Source organism: Onychomys torridus, chromosome 9 (genome assembly GCF_903995425.1).
Source record: "Onychomys torridus chromosome 9, mOncTor1.1, whole genome shotgun sequence".
NCBI lineage: Eukaryota > Metazoa > Chordata > Mammalia > Rodentia > Cricetidae > Onychomys > Onychomys torridus.
In genome coordinates this window covers 13,766,634-13,783,232 of record NC_050451.1, presented here as the reverse complement: position 1 = coordinate 13,783,232, position 16,599 = coordinate 13,766,634, and the positions used below count along the sequence as shown (strand labels likewise).

At 47.7% G+C, this 16,599-nt stretch overlaps 2 protein-coding genes across 4 annotated transcripts in view; both read left to right on the top strand.

Moving 5' to 3' along the window:
* The window catches only part of Tspan14 (tetraspanin 14), a 57,427-nt gene extending 55,179 nt beyond the window's left edge, over nt 1-2,248 (top strand). For all 3 annotated transcript variants that reach the window (XM_036199694.1, XM_036199692.1, XM_036199693.1), the window contains exon 9: nt 644-2,248. In XM_036199694.1, the coding sequence (XP_036055587.1) occupies nt 644-715 (72 nt within the window). In that variant the 3' untranslated portion in view covers nt 716-2,248. The remainder of the gene's footprint in view (nt 1-643) is intronic.
* Nucleotides 2,249-15,236: 12,988 nt separating this feature from the next.
* Sh2d4b (SH2 domain containing 4B) overlaps nt 15,237-16,599 on the top strand; it is a 98,772-nt gene continuing 97,409 nt past the window's right edge. Inside the window, exon 1 of the mRNA XM_036198623.1 lies at nt 15,237-16,022. Within this exon, the coding sequence (XP_036054516.1) occupies nt 15,839-16,022 (184 nt within the window). The 5' untranslated portion in view covers nt 15,237-15,838. The remainder of the gene's footprint in view (nt 16,023-16,599) is intronic.

The window sequence follows — 16,599 nt, the reverse complement described above, 5'->3', positions numbered from 1 at the left end:
AAGGAAACGTTTGTGAAGTGGGCAGAAAGAACTTCAGAGAAACTGGCTTCACTTAGGAAGAAGCATAGAACTTCAAAGGGGGAAAAATCGAGCACATCTACAAATTTGTGTTTGTCTGTTTAGGTAGAAAATCCTCATCCTTCCCAAACAGCATTCCTCTGCTAAGATCAGAATATGTCTGCAGACATCAGGGGCGTGGCTGTGAGATTAGCCTCTTGGGAATCAGGGTGACGGGGTGGCTGGTTCTCAACAGTTGGTCCTGTTTTTCAGTTTGACCTAGAGCTCAGGTATGTGGGTCCTGCCTATGGTATGTGGCATGTTCACTCCCTGGAGGCAAGCTGAGCATCTGGTCTGGTCTGTGGCTCCTGGTCTGACCTCTTCTGTGCTTGAGGGATGCAGCAGCCTACCCTGGGCTCATTTTCCATGGGGCGGGTTAGGCTTTGCAACTTGCTCTCACTCTGCTATCATTTTACCCTTGACCTGATAGGCTAGGTGAGGGACTGGTAGGCTAGGTGAGGGACTGGTAGGCTAGGTGAGGGACTGGTAGGCTAGGTGAGGGAGTCCATGCAGGCAGTCTCCACCAGTTCCACTGCTCCCTGCCCCTGTTTTAGTCCACTGATTTTGGCTTTGGCTTTGGTTTCAGATCTTTGGCATCTTCCTGGCGAGGACCCTGATCTCAGACATCGAGGCAGTGAAGGCAGGTCATCACTTCTGAGGAGCAGCAGCAGCAAGTGGAGGTGAAGCCACCCACAGCCAGACCCCAGTCTTCGGCATCAGTGTGACGTGACCTCTCTGTTTCTTCTTGCTGGTGCTGAAGACAAAGGCCCCTTCTCATCTGCCCACACTTGACATGGCATCTCTGAAGGGGTTTGCCCAGAGACAGAGAATGTGTCTCCATGTGGAGTAGTAACTCTGAGGACAGATGGCTCCCATGGCTGCAAGGAGGGCTTGATGACCCTCTTGGAGCCCAAGAGTGTCTGCAGGCCCCTACCCACTCAGTAAGGCTTAGGTACATACATGCTCAACTATTATCTTCTGTGGGTGGAACATTTGTGTTGGACCAGCAGGTTGAGGACAACTTCTGGCTCCATCGGATCAAGAAGCACGGGGAGGAATAAATGGTCCAGTGGGTTCCTGTGTGCCATCAGGGTTCATGGTGGTGCAAACATGCCACGGGTTTGCAGGATCCTCAGCCATGTCCACATGAAGTAAGCCTGAGCCAGCCATAACCGGTCCCAGGGAAGCACCTTGCCACTGCCTTCCAAGCCTACATTTCTCTCCCAGGGTAGATCAGCCTCATGTCTCCATAGCATTAAGCTCTGCTGAGAGCCAGCTCTTCTGTTCCTAAAGTGTGTAAATAGTTTATTTATAGGGGTAAGAGTGTTCCTTCGCCATGTCTTCATTGCCTCTTCTCTCCAGCATTCTTTTCTCAGCAGCCTTACCCCATGTCTGGGACCAAGCTGCCCTTTTCAGTTCCCTGAGTGTCTGAGAACCAGCTGTGACTGCCTCTCCCTCTAGTCCGTATTCCCTCCACGCACCCCTGCTTGGCTTCACTGTCTTCTGGTCTCGGTGCTACTGAAACTGCCACCAGAACTTGAATCCTGATTGACCCTTTCTCCCCCCTGCCCTCCAGGGAGCCCAAGTTCCTGGGTGCTAGCTGGAAACCGGGTTCCTCTCCTGACCACAGCTAGTGGCCCAAAGTGTGCTGTCCCTGGAGGGCAACACTCTGCAGCCAGGCCCTTGCGAGCCACAGACACCAGGTGCTGTATGAAGCTCAGCACGTCGGCCTTTAACGTCCGTGGTGACTCCTTCACCCAGATGCCATTCTTCTGCTGTTGTCTTCACTGTCAGTGCTGTTCTGGGGCTGCTCTTGAAAATGATGTGTGTCTCCAGTACTGGATGCTCCTGAGGCATGCTTGGTGTCTGTCCACCTTGGGCTGGGCTCCTCTCTAATGCTTCTCTGTAGCTTGTATGTGTCCTCACCGTTCAGTGACTTGCCGAGGTGTACATTCTAGTGTGGTGTATGCTGGTGATACTGGTGGGCGTGTGTTCGTGATGATGATGATGATCTAGTTTTCTAAATAATTCTCTGTAGACTGGAGGAAGAAGAATGCTTGTGTTTTTAGGAAGTGTGATGCTTCGACCTGCCAAACTCTTTTATGGAATATATCTTTATACTAATGCTGTTGTTTGGGTCATTTTTTGTTTGGAATCATTATTTAAAAACAAAACAAAAAAATGCTTTAAACATTTTGGTGATAAATTGAGCCACTGGGCTGACCTGAGGCATCAGGTGTGACTGGGTGGTACCGGTACCACCCAGTGGTTAAGCACAACCCGACAGATTGCAGGTGTCCTTCACGGGCACCCTTCAGTTGAAACTGGGTGGCTCATGCTTTGCCGCCCTCAGCTAGAAGCAGGAACTGGAAAAACTTCCTTTCCAAGTACTCAGAAAGGCACTATTCTTGGTTATCTCGATGTAGCCCTGGTAATACTGCGCATCCAGGCAAGAGTGCTCCGAGCTTTTGGATGTTTTTCTGTGCTGGGCAGGGCAGGATCAGACACTTCCTTCTCCGAGAGAGACACTTTGGAGGCTCCTGAGGCAGCACGTGGGCTGCTATCCTTGGAGGCCTCCTCAGCAGAGGAAGGAGGCCCCAGTCTGCATGGAGAGCCACTTGATGGCTTCCTGGCCCATAACTTCAGAGGTGCAAGAACTGGTTGAAATCCCTCCACTCTGACAAGTGAGGGGGTATGCTTGTGGCCGGGCCTTTGTTCCATCCAGCATTACATTTCTCTGTGTCTTTAAAGACCATGAGTACCACATTGTCGGCCTTGAACTGTGGGAATACCCTACCTTCCATCATGATCTTAGTTGAGATGCTTGTGTTGATTATGTCCAGAAGGGTGTGGTCCAGCCTTTTGAGGTGACCTTATATAGTGTGCAGGAACTGTACTTGATCCTCGACATATAAAAGGGCTGTCTCTTTGGTCACTTTTCGTGTCTCCAGTGATCCTCTGAAAAATGTCAAGTGAGCATTGTAGAACTGGGGCTGGGGCAGGAAAGATGACCTGACAATTAAGAGCATTTGTTGCTCTTCTAGAAGACTCGGTTTGGTTCCCAGTACCCATGTGGTAGTTCACAGTCACCTGTGACTTCAGCTCCAGAGGATCCAACACCCTCTTCTGATATCTGTGGACATGAGGCACACATGTGGCACACATACATGCAGGCAGACAAACATACCATAACATAAATAAGTAAAAAAGACAAAACTCTGGGGCTAAGGCATAACTGGAAAGAAGAGTTAAAGATTGCTCTTAAGCAAATGCTGTTCTGGGGATTTGGGACCCTTACCAGTGTTGGGGGATGCTTTATTTGGAGTGACAGGATACAAGTACTCCTGCAAAGCTCAGAGACAGGTATTTCTTCGCTTGACTTTCTTCTGTATTCTGTACCTCATATCCCAGCAGGGGCTTCAGAAACATAGCTTAATAACTACCAAATTAAATTATCACCTTAGACCATCATTTTTGTCACCTCAAACTTTTAAATTTCATTTCTTAAAACGTAAGTAAAAGCTGTGTAAATAGAGTGTAAAGTGAAATGTATGTTTTCTGTTGCTCAAAGACAGCCACTCTTAAGGATTCTTCTAGAAAATGTCTTTGGATCTTCAACCAAACAAGGGTCACTTTTTTCCCCAGCTTTCTGTGGTTCTTTTTACTTAATGTATTGATGTGTGGTGCATTCACTTGGCCAAGCTGTCCACTGTATGAAATGCCACAAATGAGTGGATGTTGCTCCTCAGGATATTATGTTTACTGTCCCAGGTAACAGAAAACCCTATTCAACCAACCTGAACAATGAGCAGAGGCTTTTGGCTCCTGAAACTGGAAAGTCCAGAGGTGGAGTGAGTTTCAGGGTTGGTGTGATCCAAGTGGCTCAGTGATGTCAGCAGGATCTGGTTTCCTTTTCTCTGTCTGCCACAGTGTCTCCATTGTTGGAGCCTGAGGCAGGGACCCCTCCACTTGAGACAGCCTCTAGCCTCCATGATAGGGCACCATGGTGGTGAAGTCAAGGAGGGAAGGTCATCCTCTCCCCATGACTGCTCATTCAACCACATGCTAGGAAGTAAAAGTATATTAAAACAAACAACTGCAGAATGGCTGGGGAGATGATGCTGTGAGTGAGGGGCTTTTTTGGTACGTGTTGAGGACCTGCATTTGCATGAATGTCTGTGGTCCCACTGTCCCTACCAGGATATGTGTGGTATAGACAGGAAAATCTCAGGAAGCTTGTGAGCCAGCTAGTCTGGCCTGTTCAGTAGAAGAACAACAGGGTGCCCCTGTCTCTCAAGAGGAAGTCAAGGACCAACACCAGGGATTGTCCTCTGACTTCCATTTATGTGATGTGCCATACTCACATCCACAGTCACACACAGGGATGAGTCCACGTTGAACCTAGGTATTCACACATCATGCACAAAGGGAAAAAAAAAAAAAACTGCAGTACTTGTTATTCAAATAACTTAATAGGATTAAAAAATATTTTTAAGGGAATTCTTCAGGAAGTTGTGCACATGCTAGTGGGTTCTCGTGGCTGGCTGTGCCAGGCCAGTTCACTCCTTATTGCTGTGTGGATGAATGCCTCCAGCTGCCACACTCCTTTTTTGTAAAATAGGAGTTCCTTCTCTTGGGGTGTTTCAAGGATTAAGTGAGATGAGGTGGGTGGAGGGTTTAACATTTAACATAGGGATGTTTATCAGAAGCTACATTTCCACCAGCTGAGCTACCCATGATGAATGTCAACACAGCTTGAATTCTGAGGTAAGCTGAAATGAAGTGGTCTCTGTCACTTTAGGAATGAGTCTTTGAGGTTTTCTGGGAACCTCAGTCAGACTTTGAAGCTCAAGGTCTGTTTGCTTTCTGTGCTATAAGGATAGTGTATGGGGCACTGATTCTTACAGGGGTATGGATTCTGCCAGAAAGCTGCAGAGATAAAGGATCCCCAGAATCCTACCAGCGGTGGTGCTTTGGAGCTGAGGATGGATAAGAAGGTGGTAAGGACATGCTTTCCCATTGGAGGTGAGGAACACTGGTCTCCTCTTGGGAACCCCAGCACTTCCACTGTATAGGAACTTAGAGTGGGCAGAAGAAAGAGCTGGAATGTTGGTGTCATTGTGGAGCCTAGTGCAAGCTGATGTGTTTTGAACACTGGGTCATCATGTTTGCATGGTTGAGAGACCCCATCTGATCCCCCTCCTGGTAGGGAGGAAAGGCCCTGGGAAGTGCTGGGGTTCCCAGGAGAAGACCATGTGCTCCTCACCTCCAGTGGGAAAGCATGTCTTTACCACCTTCCGTGAATAACCAGGCTCACTGAAATCAAGAAATGGGTTGCTGTGTGTTGTCCTGGGTGCCAAGAAAATCTGGTGGAAGTATGAGGGAAAACTTAGAGTCAGGAAAAGTCAGGTCAAATGTACCAGTTGTGATTCTGCTTTTCTAGAAGGAATGTGAAGTCTTCTCACATGTCATTCCACCTCAGCTTCCTTGCTGGGCCTGCATCCTCCTCCCACCCTCCATGCCAAGCCACTTTATCCTGTGCTCTTGTAAAGAAGCCTGGGTTATGCTTCTATATGTCCTAAGCAGTCATCACCTCTCAGCAAGAGGAATCATTGTGATGTTACCTCCATTTAGATTGATTTTTTTTACAATGAGCATAGCTGTGGGCCCTATGGAAAGCATTGGAATGGTCTCTTAGAGGGACTGAGCACCCTGAAGATAGGAAGAGGCATGGACAGCTGCCTAAGGCCATGTGAATTGACAGTTGTGGGTTTACATTTCACGGACTGAGGTGAGTCTTTTATTCCCAAGAGGCAATGGTCCTTATGCTAAGGACAGTATATTTTTTTAAATATAGATAGGCACATGTAAAAAAAATTTTTTTTAATTTTAGTTCATTCATTGACAGAGGTTTTGGAAAGGTTAACCATTTCAAAGGCGAAACAATGAAGCGTCAATCATTATGGAGTAAAGCAATACCAAAATGGATTTTCAGTAGGAAAGTAATCTACTGAATCCCATTGGATGTACTATATTACATCAGTCTACAAGAATAAGTCTTCAGTAACTCTACAGCGTAGTTGTAAAATATTTCAAAGATGGTGAAAGTCTAGAGACTCAGAGCTGTTAGGGTGTGTCCTTAATGACAGGTTTTCATTGGTAATAGCCAGAATATTTTGCTTATTTCAAATGTCTTTCTAAATAACCATTGGGCAGAGCTCACTTTTAAATAGGACCCAGGCAGGTTATCCAAAGGAGCTGTTGATTCATGGTAAAAGTGAACCCTGATGATTAGTGTCCCCCAATCATCCCAGGTAAAGGTCAATTACCATAGAAGGTAATCAGGTGCCAGTGGTCCTGTGTATGTGGAGGGCTCAGGCCATGAATGACACTGGGTGCCTGGATGTCTGGAGAAACCTCAGCTGCTGCATCCCAAACTGCTGAACTCATCTTTCCCAACCAAACCCCACCCTCACACACATCCCCATGCCATCCATCCATCAGTGGCCAAATCCGGGGGTGAGGTTTATGTTATGTTGACTCAGGGAAAGAAGTGGTTCTCCCATAGTTGTCAAGCCACCTGGTCTGAAAGTTAGCTCCAGAGATGCTAATGCTTCTCTCTGATGCCCCTCAGGCCACTCAAACATCTTTCGCCTGGCCCTTTGCACTCTTCCCGATGATTCTTCAGGATTCTTTGCACTTCCCTTGTTGTAATCACTTTTTGCACACAGCTGCATTTTGAGGTGTGTTTACCTCCTTTCTCTGTAGATGACAAAAATTCCTGGCAGCTGTGGACATGTGAGGACCTTGATAGCACAGAATAGAACCTGTGGTGAATGTTCTAACAATCTGGGATGTGGGGTTCTCAGCCCCTGGCTAGTGAATCCTCTTCCTTCCCTGTAACATAATTCATAAAACCAACAAAGACACGTATTGAATATACTTTTATTAATTCTTTGATAATTCATACACTGTGTTTTGAGCATATCCATCTCCATTTCTCCTAACTCCTCCTAAACCCCCTCCCCACTTCTTTTAAACCCACCAGGTCCATTTGTGCTGCTCATATTCTCCTGATTGTGGGGCTACCTAGCGGGTGAAACCCTCAAGGAAAGCTGACTCTGGAGGGAAGCAGCCATTAGCTGTCAATAGCACTTCAGTGAGGGGTGGTGCTGTAAACCCCTCCCACCATGCTAGAGTTGACTGGCTTGATTTTGTGTAGGTCTTGCACTGGCAACCACAGCTGCTATGAGTTCATGAGTACAGTGGTCCAGGCTTGTCCATAAGACACTGTTTCTCTCTCTGATCCTTCTGACCTCTGGCTCTCACATTCTTTCTGCCCCCTTCCATGATTGTTCTTGGGTTTTGAGGGAGCAGGTGGAAGAGGGTACTGACATGATTTTCTCCCTTTTATATAAGAGGGAGCAGATTTAGATTACGGAATTTGTGGATGTCATGACGCTGGGAAATGTCGCAACTGGCTTTACAGCCAGGATTTCCTCTACAAGGAACACTGACTCACTGACTCACAGCACAGTCTGTGATCAAGGGACATCAGCAGGGCTTGGAAAAAGGTGGTGACAGAGCATAGAGTGAATAAAGGTCAGAAAGTACCTTGTCCTTGGTAAAGGGGGGAAGCGCTGTAATTCCCAGACTGGGAGTTAAGGATGATTCTCACAGTGTGGTCCCCATACCAGTCGCTCCACTGTCTCTCTACAACTCGTAAAAATGCAAATTCCATGTCCACTGTGTTTGCAGAGTCAGATACTCTAGTGGAGCTCAGGTCTCGGGTGACTGAAATAGAAGTTTGGAAGCTGTCATATGTGATTTGAGTCGGAAGATTAGCCACTAAACAAACACCTCCAACTGAGTGAATTTGAAGATGATTTGTTTCTTTCCTGCTGTTTTCACAGGTCCTAGTGGCTCCTTGAGTGCAGGCTTGTGAGTGTTCCACTGTCTCTCAAGGACTTGGGCTCCTGTTTTGAGGCTCCACCTGTAGCATGAATCTTAAAGAGTTTATTAATAAAAACAAACCTGGTGCCAGTTATTGGGGTCAGTGCTGGAAGATCAGAGAGGCAGAACAAGCCACAGGCACTTTACCTCGCCAATTCCTCAGCTGATCCTGTTTCCTCAGTCTGGATGCCTCTCAGCTGAACTGTGCTGCTCAAAAGCCTAGAAGCTTAATCAGGCTAGTTCCTGGTCCTCATGCCTTATATACCACCTTTCTGCTTTCTGCCATCACTTCCTGGGATGAAAGGTGTGAGTCACCATGTCTGGCTGTTTCCAGTGTGGCTTTAAACTCACAGAGATCCAGACAGATCTCTGCCTCCCAAGTGATTGGATTAAAGGCATGTGCCACCATTTTCTGTCCTCTATATCTAGTGGCTGTTCTGTTCTCTGACCCCAGATAAATTTATTAGGGTAAACAATATTTTGGGGAACACACTATCACCACATCTATCTCCTACATCTTGTTGGTGGTTAGGAACAGAGTGTGGGCCAGAAAGGAGCTAGGTTCACCTTTCACCATTCAGAACTCGGTCTCCTTCAGGGGCGGCAGAAGTCTGGCTGTGCACACAAAAGGAAGGGCGAGAGGCAAACATTGGGTGCAGGCGCTCAGTGTCTGACTCCTGTGCTTCAATGAAGTGAAGAAGTAGATCCCCAAGTCCCTTTGTGGGGAGCTTGAGGCCCAAGCTATTGGGGTTTGTGTGTCTCATCTAGCCTCTGACCCAGCCTGGAGGTCATGAGTGGCTTCCTCACATGCTGGTCAGGGGTGTGAGCTGTGTCCAGGTTGGGACAGATGGTTCACTGGCTGCAGATATGACTTTGAGAGGTACAGCTCAACTGCAGCTATAGGGGCCTGGAAAGACTACCCAGCTGAGAACAAGAGCTGGGGATGAGATGAGGTGGGAGGGCACAGACAGGGTACCAAGTCACGACTCAGAGAGACCTAGGGTTTAGTACTGGGTTCCACCATTCACCTCTGCTTCCTCAAATATAAACATGAGATAATTTTTAAAAGGAAAAAAAAAAAAATCACCGGTAGGTTGAGGACATTAGTAACTCTTTCCTGCTTGTTGTATCCAGCAGCACCTAGATTATGGCTTCCTAACCTGGCCTGGAGGGTTAGGCTGCCTGGAATTCCCAGCCACTCTAAGGCAAGATGTCGCTTCTGGCCAGGGTGACTTGGGTCTGGTGGGGCCTGGATTGTGGCTGTGACTCCTCTATAGAGAAAGAGCAGTAGGCAAGGCCAGAATACTGCTTGGTCTTTAGTGAGTACTAGAGACCAGGAAGGGACCTATGAAGGGCTATCTCTAGTATTGTCTGCTGGTCTCATAGGGCTGCTAAAGGGCCTTAGTTGAGGGAGAATGGGATGGACTAGTGCTTTCTGATGAGCAGGATTGGGGCTGCAGGAGTGGTTTATGGAGTGTGGATACAGGTCAGTCGTGGCCATATCTGTCAGACGTCAGGTAGAAAGGTGACAGCCAACTCAGTGATGCCTCTACTATATCTCTGGCTTCCCTCAGTGAGGCAAAGGAAGAGGACCTCAAGTACCACTTACCATCTAGCAAGTATGTGTATGACTGAATTCAGGGACCTGGGGAGGATTTCTTGCAGGAAACAGCATCAGGAAAGGCCCAAGGTCCTCCTTTGTGTCATTTCCTGCCCTTATCTTCAGTGCCCATGACAAGATAATTTGATCTCCAATATTTAGCCATGGTGGGGAGCTGGGGTCAGGACACATTGGTTGCCCAGGGCTAACTCATGGTTCAACAGAAAATGCTTGACAGGCTTCCAGTGCTGGGAAGAATGGTGGGAAATAGGAATCCAGGCAGCCAGTGAGGGTCTTGATGTTGCCGAGGTGATCATTTGGCATCTCTGTCTCTGCAATGGACTAGACTCTCCCTAGTGAACACAGACCTTTGCTCTGCAAGAAAGGCTGAAGGCCATTAGCCATAGTAACTAGCAAAACAAAACAAAACAACAAAAAAAACCAGCCAACTTTTCCTAATATTCATAGATGAGCTGGGATTGGAATCACATGCCCTTCTAGCACATACGACTTCGAGAGGACTATAAAGGACTTGCTCGGCAGAGAGAATTGGTAACTGTAGCCCTTGATTATTTTGATTCAGCATGTCAAGGAGCCAGGCCCTCCATGGAGAATCAGAGGACCTGAACTCTCACTGTGTGCCTGACTTACCCACACTCACTGTAACCAGTTAATGAGAACAAAAATTACTTGACTGCTTACCTGTATATAGATGAGGAATATGAGTCATGAAAGAGGACTGCCTGGGAGACCTGTGGGCTATGCAACCTCATGCAAGTCTGATTGACTACAACTCTGAGCTTTGCAGCTAGAACCGTCAACTTCCCTGCCCCTTCTGTGTGTGTGTGTGTGTGTGTGTGTGTGTTGCACACTACAAAATGTGTGTATGTGGTTGCCTCTCTCCTCCTTCCATATGGGTCCTGGGATTGGACTCAGGTTGTCTGGGCTGGGGACAAATGCCTTTACGCACTGAGCCACCACCTCCACCCCCAATACACACCTTGTGTGTTTTGAGATACAGTGTTCTACTGGCCTGGAACTTACAAAGTAAGCTAGGCTGTTTGGTTAGTAAGATTCAGGGATCTGCTTGTCTCTGTCTCCCTAGAACAGGAATTAAAGGTGTATGCCACCATACATCTTTTTTCCCCTTTTCTTTTAATAACGTGGATTCAGGGTGGTTGAACTCGAGTCCTCGTGCTTACAAGGCAAACATTTTACTGGCTGTTCCATCACCCCAGGCTGAAACTGGGTCTTGGTGATAGTGAATGTGGCATATTCCCAGGCCACATTAAAGCATAGGTGGGTATCCTCTCATCAACGATGTCTATGTTTCTTTGCTTACCCACCCCCACAGGTTAAATTTGTTCCCAGTGTTTTGTGTTAGATGCCTGGTTCCTATGCTGGGCAGGATTTGCTTTTCACATAGGATGTTCTAAGTATTTACTGCACATACACGCAGGGGCACTAATGATTTTCCTGCCCCCCTTCCCCATGGAGACAAGTCTTTTATGTAACTTAAGCTGATCTAAAGTTTTGGCTCTCCACTTCAGCCTCCTGAGTGCTGGGATTGTAGTCATGTGCCCTGTTGCCTGGCTTATGTTCCTTATTATTATTTTTAGTGATAATGAGACAGAAATTACTGTTGACTTTCACAGAGCATTTGGACCATACAACTGAGATCCTCAGTGTGCTCTTGCTCTTAAGTGAGAATGTGCTGGAGCAGGTGGGTGGTACGTTAGGAGAACTCTATCACTAATCTTTCAGTACTCACTGTCACAGGCTTGGCTGTGGCTAGGATGATGAGTCCTCTGACCATCACTGCCTGCCAGGGACCATATGGTCAGGGCTGACTGGGAAGCCAGGATAAATAGTTTATGGCAGGGCAATTCATCCATCTACTGAAGCCCATCTGCCTGTGACTGTTGAGTCCAAGTGTCCAGCAACTGACTACACAGCATTTGTTCAAGCTCTGGTTAATTCTACGTAGAAAGTTCTTTCCTCGATATCTTCCCCCCCACACACTTGTTTTGAGACAGGGTCTCAGGCTGGTGTCAAAATTGCTAATAGCTGAGGATGACTCTGAACTGATCTCCTGCTTTCACTGCCCAATTTCTGGGATTATATCTTTGCACCACTATTCCTGGTATATACAGTGCTGAGGATCAAACCCAGAAGTTTTCTGCATGTTAAGAAATTACAACAGGGGCGGGAGAGATGGTTCAGCAGTTAAGAGCTCTGACTGCTCTTCCAGAGGATCCAGGTTCAGTTCCCAGTACCCACATGGCAGCAAACAACTGTCTGAAGCTCTAAGATCTGACCGGCTCACACAGAAACATGCAGGCAAAACATCAATGTGCATGAAATAAGAATTTTTTTTTTTTTTTAATTACAACAGAACTGTCTCCCTAGCTTCTCATTCTCGTTTCTATAGATGTTTATCCAGTACTACTCAGTGGTGGTCTTTCTGCCCATAAAGCAGATGAAAGCACCTACCATTGGTTGCCGGAGAGACAGACAAAAGCCATATTAACAAATCAGTAAGTAACACAGTTGTTTACGAAGTTAAATGCCAAGGGAAAACACAAGAGCAGAGGAAGTGAGTGGGAGGAATCCGGAGTGCAGGGACTGAACAAATGGAGCTGGTCTAAGAAGGTAGTTCCACAGCACAGCCCAGACAGTGTAAAGCCCTGGGTTTGATTTCCAGAATTGCAAAAAGAGGATCTGTATGAACCAACATTGGGATTTGGTGAGCAGCCAAGTGGATCGTAGGCAGACTGATAAGCCAATGTTGTGGCCCTAGGAGGGGGTTCTGGTGTGTTCCCCAAGCAGCCAGGTAATGATTTGCCCCGCCAGCAGGCTAAAGCCAGTGACCCTGAGACTGGTGGGAGGGGCCATCAGTGCAGATCCTGGGATCTTGAGGGCTCTGGAGGACTTTAGTTTAGACTTTTAGTAGCTGGGTTTTGTTCTGGTTTAAATTTTGAAAGTGTCGCTGGGGATGTGCTTAAGTCCTGATTTTAACTCCCAGCACAGTTGTATATGGTGGCACCTGTGAGAAACTCCCGCACGTGGGAAGATAGAAACAGGATCAGAAGTTCAAGGTTCTGTTCCACTACATAGCTAATTCTCGCCCGTGTGACACATGAGATCCAGTCTAAGGGTGTGGAGCAGCATCCCCTTGCAGATTTCTTACAGTGACTTCTTACAATTTCCTCTCAGAAATTCTCAAAGCTCTTCTCCAGCTCTGGAGCCCAGGTGACCAAGAGCCCAGGTGACCTCTCTATTTCTCCAGGGTAGGGAGGCCTGGCTTTGCCTTCAGGGTTCCTTCTAGCAGTGAGCCTCATGGGGCTTGATTTCCAGGGGTGGTGTTGATGGTTCACATTGTAGGAATTTTTGAAATACATTTGATTGCAGTTATGAGTTATATTTGACTATCTTACCCATCATAAAACAACCAACCCCTACTCTCTAAAAAGAAATGAAGTAGTTGGGCTAAACAATTAGGTGTGTGATATTCCGTATAGTCCACTTCCCAGAGGTTCAAATACATTTTAAAAATGAACCACACTGTGGACGGTATCCCATGCTTTTGCCTTTTCATTTTATCTGTCCTGTATGTTTCCCTTCCTCTAGACAATTGATGTCATCGTTCTTTGTGACAGGAATAATGTTCCCCAGCTGAGAGACATCCAGGCAGTTCCCAGACACCTGCACAACAGACTTGCTCTGCAAGGAACTGTGTCAGCGTGCAACAAGAAACACACCACTTGGGCCACTGAAAACTAAAAACAAAATGCAACCTGTCTGAAGATGTTTGTGCACCCTTATCACAGGGTCCAAGCTTGGATTGTGGTCCAGTGCAGCCTGCAGGGGGTGTGACACACTGGACCCAAGCTGCAGGACAGGTGGATGCGGGCACAGGTGGTGCCCAGTGTGGCAGAACTGACCCTTAGTGTTCCAGAAACCTGACCCAGCGACTGGGTCAGGTAGGTGGATTTGGTGTCACTTGGCCTCCTGCCCCACTGACCTAGGATTGCCAGGAAGCACCCCTCCCCCAGAAAGAGCCTCTGTAGCACTAGCTGGAGTCATTCCTCCTAGTCTTTTACCTGTAGGGTCACCACCACTTTCAAAGGACTGGAACCCTGGACCTTCAGCAGCTGGCCCATTCTGCTGTTCTTACCAGTTTGCTCTCTGCCCTCTATCCCCTATGGTAGGAATCTGGGGACACAGAGATGCTGCATGCCGTTATGTCCTTTCCACCTTTGGCTCTCCAGTGCCCTGCTTTGCTTTGATGGCTGTGCTCAAAGGCTGACCAAAACCAACTTGAGGGAGGAGAAGGTTTATTTCATTTTACAGCGTACACTCTATCACCAAAGGAAGCCAAGCAGGGACTAAAGCAGAGATCTGTCAGGAAGGCTATTCTGGTGATTTGCTTCCTCGGCCTTTCTTGGATCACAGAAGGCTGGGCCCTCTCACGGCAATCAGCACTCAAGAAAACGCGCCTATGCGCATGCCCACGGCCTTGTCTGATGGAGGCAGTTCCTCAGTTGAGTTTTCTTCTTTCCAGGTGACTCCAGCTTGTGTCGAGTTGACGAAAACTAAGCAGCACACACGATGAGAAAGACGAACAATAACCACATCAGAGGCAGGGCTAGGCTGGGGAAGATGGCACCCAGGCACCCAGGGAAGCTAGGGCTCAGTGGAGCAGTCGGTAGAAGCTGTGGTGAGGAAGGAAGTGTAGGAAGGAGCCTGGTCACGGGCCACAGTTTGTCCCAGTAGGAGTGCCTATGTGGAGGCTTTCAGCTCTGAGTCACACTGGGACACGTGGACTGGTGTGAGAGGAGGCTGCCTTTTTGACCCTGTGGGCTTAGATGGTGAGAATCTGCTTTGTACTGCTTATTACGCTTCCATCTTGCAGAGGAGACTGATTTCACACTCCCTAGTCCCTTCTATCACTCTTGGTTGCCAGATCTACCTTCAGTCCTCAGGAAAGGGGTGACAGAAATGCCACCGACCCAACTGGTTCACAGTGCCAAATCCTACTTGTTTGCCTGTTTTCCCCGATAGGGTTGCAGCTTTAAACTACCAACAGGATGTCACCTTTGAACTCTGGTTGGATTGCTGGTGCAGCCAGCAGTGGCTGGTTAGCTCTAGGTGTGCACTACCTTCCTCGACTCTTCCTGTGAGTAGCTCTGCAAGCAACTTTAGAGAGGAGCCTCTGGTCTCAGCAACAGCAACTCCTACCCACCCTCTGAGCCAAACAGAGGTGGCTCCCTCAAAGCAGAAGCCGGGACACATCTATTAAGGCACAAAGGCAGTTTTTGCTTTGTGGTAATAAGGACATGACAACAAAGGTATCAACAACCACAACCACCAAACGGCCTGTCTCTAAGCACATGCAGAAAGCTTAAGAGTTTGATCTAGAGAAAACAGAAATTATATCAGCCTTATGGCCTTGGACTTTGGGATAACAACCCCTACTATGTCTCTACTGATTCCATTTTGTTCTCCTCCTTGAATCCAAAACAGATAGGAGAGAAGGTTTTTTTTTTTTTTCCCCTCCACAAGGCACTTTAAAAAGTAATACCTCAGTCTTCCCGGTGCCCTGACATGAGGAAGGCTGTCCATGGTGAAGCAGATGCAGTGTGGAGTTGGGGATCCCAGAAGCTTCTGAATGCTCCATACGTCTCTGCATGACATTGGCTCAAAGGGCATGGGATTAGTAGACAAAACTACTTCCCCACCCCTCTTATCTGCAGGGGAGGGATCAGGTCTCAGCTGGCCAGGCCAATGTCACTGATACAGCTGGTGTCATCGTTACCTTCCACTGACAGATCACTCGACACCTACCGACCCAGGCAGGGTTAGGTCTGAGTAGAGGTATGGATGCTTGTTGTTCCAGGACCCTAGATGAAGCCATGATGCAAGGTATTGCAGAAATCCAACGGTCATCGTGGAACCTAGGGCCAGATTGCTTCCTGCCTCTGATCCCTCTCATTGCTCCTTGGTTGTTGCTGCTTGGCTCCACATTCTGTCCTGGTAGATAGGAGTTCACCACTGGCTGGGAGCTGAGACAGAACAAAGATGCTACACAATGAAAGGGTACCTGGAGTGGCCCCGAAGTGAGGACCCAGGGCAGAAGATTGGCTCCAGGTGTTGGCCTAGACTGGGCATCTGCCTACCCTTGCAATCCTGACTGGCTGTACTCTGGTGTGTGTCCCCTGCAACATCATGCTGCAGCAGATCCTGCACGACATGTACATTGACCCTGAGCTTCTGGCTGAGCTCAGTGATGTGCAAAAGCACATCCTCTTCTACAAGATGAGAGAGGAGCAGCTTCGGCGTTGGAGGGAGCGGGAGGCATGGGACACTCTGGCCCAGGCAGAAGGCCTCAGGCCTGCGAAGGTCAAGCGAGGTATGTGGCTTTTTGTCACCAGTCTTCCAGGAGGTGAAAAAAGTTAATGAGTCAAGGTTGAGTCCTCCTTTTGTAGGGCCACTAGTGTTATAAAAGGCCGGGAATTTGAGCTGGGGGCTCTGGTCCCACTAGCGTGGGATTCTATCTTCCAACCAGGATTATAAAGAATGTTACCGGGACTATGCAGGACCCAGATGGGCTAGGGAAATGGGGACTTGCTTTGTCTTGTTGTATAAGGTTCACATTCTGAGAAGACACCACTGAAAGTATGCTCAGATAGCTGGCAATTACACAGTAGATAATAGAGAACAGTCTATTGTTCTTTTTCTGATTCTGGGAATGGAATCGAAGGCCTTATGCATGCTAAGTAGGCACTCTACCACCTAGGTATATGCTCAGGCCAGGTGTATATTCTTCCCTCTCACTACAGTTCTAGTCAGAGTACTTTGAAGATATGTAGGTCCTTCCTTCCTGCCATGTAGACTCTGGTTCTCAGCTCAGGCCTGTACTCTGCATCATGCCTCTCCATGCATGTCTTCATGTGAAGGATGCTGTGGGTTGTATTTGTGTTCACCAT